The 9,547-nt window shown below is 35.1% G+C and overlaps 2 protein-coding genes across 2 annotated transcripts; one reads left to right on the forward strand and one right to left on the reverse strand.

The window, feature by feature from the left end:
- The first annotated feature begins 4,635 nt into the window (after nt 1–4,635).
- Nucleotides 4,636–5,876, forward strand: LOC138707800 (uncharacterized). Its single transcript, XM_069837730.1, has 3 exons — nt 4,636–4,887; nt 5,183–5,452; nt 5,657–5,876. The coding sequence occupies exons 1-3, from the start codon at nt 4,673–4,675 to the stop codon at nt 5,868–5,870; spliced, it is 699 nt and encodes a 232-aa protein (XP_069693831.1). The 5' UTR covers nt 4,636–4,672; the 3' UTR covers nt 5,871–5,876.
- Nucleotides 5,877–5,881: 5 nt separating this feature from the next.
- On the reverse strand, nt 5,882–7,854 carry LOC138707799 (uncharacterized). Its single transcript, XM_069837729.1, has 2 exons — nt 7,347–7,854; nt 5,882–7,257 (listed from the first exon to the last, which is right to left on the reverse strand). The coding sequence occupies exons 1-2, from the start codon at nt 7,594–7,596 to the stop codon at nt 6,446–6,448; spliced, it is 1,062 nt and encodes a 353-aa protein (XP_069693830.1). The 5' UTR covers nt 7,597–7,854; the 3' UTR covers nt 5,882–6,445.
- Between the last annotated feature and the right edge of the window lie 1,693 nt (nt 7,855–9,547).

Consider the following 9,547-nt stretch of genomic DNA (forward strand, 5'->3'; position numbering starts at 1 on the left):
GCACACATTGCCTTTATTAGGACGCAAAATTAAAACGTTATTATAACACGTCGCATCCCTTTAAAGCACGTTCAGGATCAAACCTATGACCAGTGCCTTGCCTGCCGCTTGGGCGCTAGTGTCGCAAATGTTGGCAAAAAAATCGTTTAAGTTGCGCGATTGCATGTATTAAAATGTGCAGAACTATATTCAAGTAGCTAAATGTTTTCTCAGTCTAGGTTCCTTGCAATCGATACCATTTCTAGGCATGTAGCACAAAAGTTCAGGTCAAGCATACCAATTAAAGTCTCCAAATACCTCTTCACTGCTTGTGTATTCCATCCGTTTTCTGGATTCGCTGTCGCAACGGTAGATAGCAGCAATCCTCCTATATGGCTATTACATATATTTTAAAAGGAATTACTCTGTTCCTCTTACACTAAATCCCGATAAACATTGGCGATTTATGTAACAAGATAATCTTTTCAATTTTGAAATATATTTTTATTCTTTAATTCCTGTGTTTACACTATTCCTATGATTATTAAGTCTTTGGGACCCACAAGCGATTTTTTCGTTCCTTTACGTATATAGGTAGAGATATCTAACAAGCTTCTGGAGCACGAGGGGGGGGTTTCAGTTTCATAATAATTAATAAATAGAGTAGATATATTGTGAAAGCTATCTCTCTTACGTTTGTAAATATTAAGAATGAGGCAGTGTACTTAGTTCGCCCGAAAAGGGAACGAAGAAGTGCTGTTTCTTTAACACTTGTATTATAATATCATTCGCTGTTTGGCATTAGTCATTCTTTTCCTTATAATAAATGATGACGCAATTCTTTATAGATATATTAAATCCAAATCAATGATCACCTTCAGTTATTCCCACTATTAAAAAATTAATATATTTCGCACGTGTTCACAAGCACATGCTAAAATTTGAATTATAGAGAAAGTCGTCTATATCTTACCACAGTAAATCGAGTTTTTAGATATAACGTTAACGAATAAATCAGATGGCAAAATGCAGCATTAACCCATTTATGCCCAAGCCTTTTTTTTTTCTTGAATATTTTCATCATTTTTCCACCGCTACAAGAAATTGAAATGGAAATTAGTTATTGTGCTGCAGGCTCCTTTGACTCTTCTAGTATACACAGCAATAAAATAAAAGTTAATTTTGTAATTCATTCCTTTGGATTTTGCAGAAAAATAGATAATGCAAACTGTTACTAAAACGCAACACTAGGCAGATTTAATACATTCTGCATGTGATAGAGTAGCATAGTCCCATTTCCATTTCTAATATCTCATATATTACACATTCTTATAGATTTGTAAGAACGCTTCGGTTATATTCAAAGAACATTAAGTCAAAAATACAGTATTACTTCTGACTAGAATAATAATGATGATAATAATAATACTAAATATAATAATAATAATAATAATAATAATAATAATAATAATAATAATAATAATAATAATAAAAAGATAAAAATATTCCGTAGCGCTACAGCCCGTGGAGGGGCTAGACCGACCAGCCGGCTGCTGGCCTGACGCGTACACGCCGAAGCGGAGGTTTATAATCATCCTACCAGAATGCATATATCGTGTGGATAGCACGATGATCCTTCCAGCCATTATAGCTGGCATTCGCAACCGGATTCCTCTACCTATCTTAGGTCCCCAAGTGCATCACGATGCTGGGTGGGCACCTGTTTCATGCACTGGGCGAAATTTCTTGAGAAAATTCCTTCCCACACGAGGACTCGAACCAGCGCGCATTCTGTAACGCGAGTCCTAAGCAGGATGCCTTAGACCACGACGGAACTGTGCGGGATTTCTGACTAGAATGTGTGTATTATTATGTACATTATGTACATGTATAAATGTTGAATTGGGAAAATATATAGAAAAAAATTACAAAAAAGTAATATTGTGAGGATTTAAATTTTTTCATTCATGGTTCAGTTTGCTACTGCTCTGATAGATGTCTCTGTAATTCCGAAAATTGTGTGGTTGGCAGGTCCTATAGAATTTGTCTCCTGGAGTTAAGAGTGCGGTATAGAATAATGAGAGAGGCGGTATTAGAATTTAGTAAGTTTCTTAATGGAACCAAACATTATATTCTACATAGTTTGCATACTATGTAACGTCTTTGGTTTGCAATCAATAACATTTCTAGGCTTGTAGAACACACGTTTAGGTCGAGTACTCCAAGTGCCTACAAAAACATATTCAGTTATCGTGTATTCCCCATAGGGGAAACGAACTTGCATTCTATATACTTTGTAATCGAAAGTTTACGAACTATCACAGTCTAATACATACAGTCACGCACCTCATACGTATAAAATATGCCAACACTTAACATCTGGCGCGACAATAGCCCTCTAGCTGCAGGCAAATTAAAAGTGTGCACACGACACATGGTAACACATCAGAAAACGTTTTTGCGTAATTTATTTTATATTTTTTTTAGGCTATACAGTAAGTGTACATGGTTCTGATTAATTTTACTTTAGAATCCTACAAGAATTTCACACGCAGTTAATCTACAAGTGTCAGAAGCTGGGAAAAAACGTAATTCTTTCTGCTCCTTACAACTGAAACAAGGTGCTGATCACATATCATGTTTTGAAGTTATATAATTGTTCGTACGTTAATTCAATTCATTCCTAAATGTATTTATGAATCATTGGAACTCTATATTTCCTGTGAGAAGAGTCAAAATTAGTAGCTTCGAAATTGTAGGGCGTATCTCATCGGTTACAACGCGTGGTGAAATCCTGTCCCTATATCCTGAGAAATTAACTATTTTCCATAGCGCAAATTGCGGTAAACTTGAAAATAAAAAAGGGGAGGATTTAAATCTTAATATGACATTGAGGTATGAAGTCCATTTTTTTTTTCCATTTCTTAAGAAGCGGTATTTCCTTTATTATTTTGAGTCACACATAGTGCTGAAATTATGGTTTAAATTTTTATGGCAATTTACCGCATTTTACATTACATTTCCAGTTTTCACACATAAGCTTAATTTTAACTTATCGTACTCATATTAAACGTAATTTACATACACATATTTTTATATGACGTAGGTGAGAACAAATAAATGAACACACAATTTTGTTGAAAAAAGAAGATATAACATCAATTAACTCATAAAATGGAGGCCTAATTTTATTTTCAGAGCAGAAGTGGTGTAAGTCAAAAATGGTAATGGGGGTTAAAGTGAACATTCTGTAAAATACAGCGCAAAGTAGCAGTTAATATTGATTTTCTTTTTAAATATTAGTAGTCAGTGAATAGCACATAGGATATATTAATTGTTGCTTTCCGCTGTATTTTACAGAATTCTTACTTTAAACCTCATTGCCTAATATTGACTTACACCACTTCTGCTCAGAACGGCTCGAATAATCACTGGCAATGTAAAATCAACACCAATAACGGTCTTGCAAATTATTACAGAAAAGATTGCTCTTTATATTTAATTTAAAAAGGATCTTTTATGTACTGAGAACGTAATACGTCTGCCACATGAATCTACACCAACACATCGGAAATTTATTGACACAGTCTGGACTTATTCAAGAAGTCAATATTTTGCAATGTGATAACAATATTCCATGAATTCTTGAAACATTAACACCATGATCCCTACTTGAATGCAATAAAACATTCAACTTTTGAAAAATATAAAGGAAAAAACACAAATACAATAATTAAGGAATTACTTGCATTAAAAACTGTAAATACATTATTCACAATCGGAATGGTTACACATTTAGAGTGGAACAGGTATTTACTTTGTTTTTATTTACACTCTCCTAACTGACATACAAATAGGTAACTGATAACTGCTAAATGTTTTTTAGAAGACAATACCTACGGGTGTCCTACAACTTGGATTATTGGTTGTGACTAAGTTATGATTTTCCCTTGGTCTTTAGGGAATCTGAAGAACGACAAATTCGGAGATTTAAACTTGTTGTTACCACAATATTGGTGGTCATTGCACACATTGCCTTTATTCCGACACAAGATTAGAACGTTATTATAACACCTCGCATCCCTTTATTGCACGTGCAGTATCAAACCTATGACCAGTGCCTTGCCTGCCGCTTGGGCGCTTGTGTCGCAAATGTTGGCAAAAAAATCGTTTAAGTTGCGCGACTGCATGTATTAAAATGTGCAGAACTATATTCAAGTAGCTAATTTTTTTTCTCAGTCTAGGTTCCTTGCAATCGATACCATTTCTAGGCATGTAGCACAAATTTCAGGTCAAGCATACCAATTAAAGTCTCCAAATACCTCTTCACAGATTGCGTATTTTTTTTCTTTTTTCATTGATTGATTTTTCATAAGTACCAGGTCGAAATTGACCCTTTCCTTTTAAAAGAAGTGTAGGAGATCATATGACAAGTTGGAAATTAAAATATTACAAGGTACCGTAAATCTACCAATAGCAGGGTGAGCATGTTGATAATAGAGACTTTTCGCACCCTACTGAGAAGTCCGCGTTAAACGTTATTGTGACGTCATTAATCTCACATCCAATCAGAAGATAATACGTGTCAGAGCCTTGATAACGTTGCGCTTATCCGAGCGACCCGGTGTGGTTATTTGTGCACAAATAACGTGATCAATAACGCGAGTGTGTTAATGAAATAAAATTTGAAATAATGGCTACACGACTCAGATTTACAATTAGCGATGATATCTGTCTTCTTCGGGAAGTGTTAGCAGTTAATCCTTACGAAGACAGTAGTAGGTGGAGTGACATTCATAATAAAATTCGGGAAGGAACGGGAAAGGACTTCTGCCTTCGTACAGTGAAAGACCACGTGCAACACCTCGTGCAGTTGTGGAAGAAAGAAGACAAAGCAAATCTAAGGAAGTAAGTAGGTCTATATAATATTCTATTTATAAGTTAATGAAATGTGAAGAGAAAAAAGATTAGTGAAACATGACTGTGCGAAAGTGATGCACTGTTTCCTGCTAACAGGGCCAATCGACAGCAAGGAAAATTTTAGGCCTACATTACTGTTTTCAAGAATCTACAAATAAAATCGGAGTGTCTTTCTGTAATTTCAAAATAATCAATTCAAATATATATATATATATATATATATATATATATCTGTTTACATGATAACTAAGCTTAAACAACTGTTTTAAAACCTGTATTTTAGATCTGGTACCGAAGAGCAGTATGGGGAAAAAGAGCAACTTCTGCAACAGATCACAGACATGGCGAGAGATTTTACTGGGAAGTCATCGAAGGGTGATCCAATAATTAATGCTAGACAGAAAGGTGTGGAAGAAAGGGACCTTGCTCTGTTAAATTTTCAGGTTACCACTTCCATATCTTCCAGTCCAACAGAAATATCAGAGGTTTCTTCTGATATAAGCCTACCTCTTCAGGAGACATCTGAAAATTCTGTTGAAGTAACAACTCAAAGGTAAATAATTATAATATTTTGTCTGCTTATGTAAGATATTTCACATACAGTATGTATCAGAATCTGTTACAGTAAATTGCTGTGTTCGGATTATTGTAATACGTTTTTATGATTCAATTTATTATAACAGTAAGATATTTTGAATAGGCCTATATTATATTCACCATAATTGTGTGGACTGCATGTGTGTTTGTATATTTACAGAAGCCGAAAGAGGAAGGGAGGTCAGCTTAGTTCAGATATTATGAAATTCATGGAGCAAAAACAAAAAGATGAAGTGGCATGGAGGGAGCAACAACAACAGCTAGAGAGGGAGAAATTTGAGTTAGAGAAGCAGGAAAGATTGCATAGGATTGAAATGGAAAGAAAACAACAAGCTATGATGGAGAAAATTATTAATCTTCTTGGAAATAAATGATCAAACTTAAGTCCAATATACCATAGGCCTACATCCTACTTTCACAAAATAAATAGGCCTACTTTTTATTTAACTTGTTTTGATATATACATTTAACTTCACATTTCACTTCACACCTAATTACTTACTTTTTCCATAATAATACAATTTATGTTTAGTAATAGATATTTATCAGTTCTTGCTGCATAGGCCTAAGTATTTCTTTTCAGGTTGCAATTTAATTCCCAATTCACTTAACAAAATCATTCCGAAATTAACTTATTCACAGTGAAAAGAGATTAATATTCGCTTAGTTCAATTCACAAAACCATTACTTAGTTCTTCTTTCATTATGTAGGCCTAATTTAATTTTACTAATTTTAAAATAAACAGAGGAAATTTAGATCTGGAAATTTGGCAATATTTAGTCTCAATTATTATTTTAGGCTACATTTAGGCCTAAACATTTTCTGTAAGTCCAGTTCAATTAACAAGAATTGAATACATGCAAGTTTTCTTATAAAATATTCATTATTTTAATTGTAAACGTTATTGGTTACTACTTATGTACATTTAATTATTTCAAATACATATTCTTACTGAGACAAATATTCCCTTAATGTAGGTGGGGAAATGTTAAAGTAATGTCCAGTTTGGCTGCCATACAAACATGTGTGACAGTTGGTCATGAGAACAGCTGTGAAGTACATTTTCTCTAGTTCTTGAAGATTAATTTTTTGATTTTTCTTAAAATCAAGAAATGCAAACTCCCTAATTACTTTACCAAATCCCCACTCTACTGCTTGTCTCACAGTACTCATGGCACTATTAAAATGTATTTGTTGTGGAGTTAGATTATTGCCAGTAAAAGGCTTTAAGAGCAGTTCCCTTATAGGGTATGCAGAATCCCCATATAAGACAAACTTTTCACCATCAGGGAAGGTAACACATTCTTTAAGTTCACTATAGAAGTTAGAGCGACGAAGTATCCCTGCATCATGCATTTTTCCAGGAAACGGCCCTTTCAAGCTTATTATCATACCATCTGGACAAACTGTGGACTGATATTTCACACAATGCACACGCTTGTGACCAGAAAAATATTCTTCTTGGTTCACAGATGGTCTGCATATTGGTCTTGCTGTGCCATCAATAAAACCCCAACAATTTTCTATTGGCACATTATGTGAGCCGACAGCATTAGAATAGAATCTCAATTTTGCCCTGGTAAGCCACCTTACATTCCTTAAATTAGTTAGTAAGAAAACTGCCTTCTCATGAATAATGTGCATTACGTGCTTGCATACCATTGAAATGTAAGGGGCGGACAAACCAAAAATCCGCTCTAGATCGGTCAGTCTATTAGGGTAGGCAAGGCGCCGGAGAAAAATGCAGAGGCCTTCCAGTCCTGAATGAAAAAGTGTAATAATTAAAATCTTGAAATCGTCTTTAAAAATTATCATAAGAAAATATATGTATTATGGTATTTGTAATTACCTGATAAGCTGCGATCTGCGAGTTTTAAAGTAGCTGGTATATTCAAAAGATTTGCTAGTTGATGCAAGTCATGTTTCTCAAATCGGAAATGTTGCAGACATTCTTCATTCGAGAAACTGTCTAGGTTAATACGTGGAAATTGTATCGATCTTAATACTGCAACTTCTCTCTTTTTTCCTAGGACTAATAATATAATATCTTCGAAATCTGTTAGATCATCCAATAAAGCGATGGTTAATAAATCCTCCATGATTTACGTACAGAAGAAGCAACTTGAAATAGATTATATGTAACAGCTGATTGCAGTATCGAAATAACAAATGACGACCATGGAGAGCGAACGAACAAGTGAAGGTCATGGAGAGCGAACGTTTCCGAATACATCCGAAGAATAAAACACTGCTTACGTGGCGCGAAAACTGTCTCGTGGAGTAATTCCGTTAATCTAACTACGTCATTGACACGTCATCATTTCACGCAATATAACGTTTATCGTTTAACACAGAAGAGTGGTGCGAAAAGTCTCTAATGTCATGTAAAAGGAACCGGTATATTTTTACTTATTAGTGGGTTTGGATGTTTATGGAGGGATGTTAGAAATTTTTGTACGAAGAGTTTTGATATAAGCTGAGAAGTGCAGTATGTCAAGATCGTCGTACAGTTGGCTATTTCGAATGAGATAGTCCGCTCCAGTGATGGTTCGGCAGATGGCTCGTTGAAGTCCTTCCAGTCGTTGAAGATGTCCCGGATTTGCTTGAGCCCATATTTCACAACAGAATGTCATGTAGGATCGAATTAGAACTTTGTACATCATGGTTTTAACATTTAAAGATGTATAACTCTTGAAAAATGAATAAAGATGCATATATCGTTGGAAGGCCTTCTCACGAATATGTAAGACATGATGTTTGAAAGTAAGTCTCTTATCAAGAAAAACTCCAAGATACTTGACGGTAGTTGTGAAAGGTATATTTTCATTTTGAATGGTTAAGGGTTGTGATTGCCGCGGAAATCTTCTTGTGAAAACAGCTGCTTGCGACTTGGAGCCATTTATCTTAAGGCGCCATTTTGTGGACCATTGGGTAATAATATTTAAGGCTTCCTGCATTTGTAGACAAGCAAAATGAATGTTTATATGCTTCGTATAAATAACAGTATCATCAGCGTATAGTGTAAGTTTACATTTTGGATGAATTGGTATATCACGGACATATGCACAGTACAGTGTTGGGCTTAAAACTGATCCTTGAGGAACTCCTGCTGTTATGACGTGAGCGTTTGAGTGACAGCGTCCGTTTTGAACACGAAAAGTTCTATCTGAAAGGTAGCTGGCGATAAGTTGAATATAATTTATAGGAATGTTAAGTTTGTGAAGTTTATATAATAAACCAGTGTGCCAGACAGTATCAAGAGCTTGCTGAATGTCGATAAATGTAGCTACTGTATGTTGTCCAAGTTGAAATCCTCTTTGAACGGATGTTGTTAATCTGTGAAGTGCTTCTCTGGGACTATGGTGGGGTTTAAATCCAAACTGTTCATGGTGGATGACATCTGGTGCAGTTAAATATGGCTTTAGTCGTGCCAGAATGATACGTTCAAAAATTTTTCCAAGGAAGTTGGTTAGGCTGATTGGTCTATAACTTTGGGGTAATGTTGGATCTTTTCCCGGTTTAACAATTGGTATAATATGTGCTGTTTTCCATGCTGTTGGAAAATAATTATGATGTAGACATGAGTTGAATATCTTCGTTAAATGTGTTATTGCTCTTTTTGGTAATTTCTTCAGTATGGCTGGTGTGATTTTATCCGGACCAGGTGTCGTCTTTGGTGCTAGATTTCGAATTATGATCTTGATTTCTTGTGGTCGTACGTGAGGTGCATTTCCCGGTTCAGGGGGATGTAATATGGACTGTACATGTTGCGATATTGTTGTTGAAAAGTCTTGTAGTGAAGAGTGATGATGGGAGGAGAATCGGTTTTGAAAGGAGTTTGCAAGAGCTTCAAGCCTATCAATGGGATCATAATTAAATGTAGCACTTAAGTCTTTAATAGGTGTTGAATTTTTTGTGATAGATTTTCCTAACATTCGTTTTGTAAACGACCAAAAGGTTTTTCCTGTAGGCTTAATGTTTTCCACTGTGTCGGCAAACTAATTGATTTTGTAAAGCTCATATTTTCTTCGGATAGCACGTTGATACCGA

This window comes from Periplaneta americana, chromosome 10 (genome assembly GCF_040183065.1).
Source record: "Periplaneta americana isolate PAMFEO1 chromosome 10, P.americana_PAMFEO1_priV1, whole genome shotgun sequence".
Lineage (NCBI taxonomy): Eukaryota > Metazoa > Arthropoda > Insecta > Blattodea > Blattidae > Periplaneta > Periplaneta americana.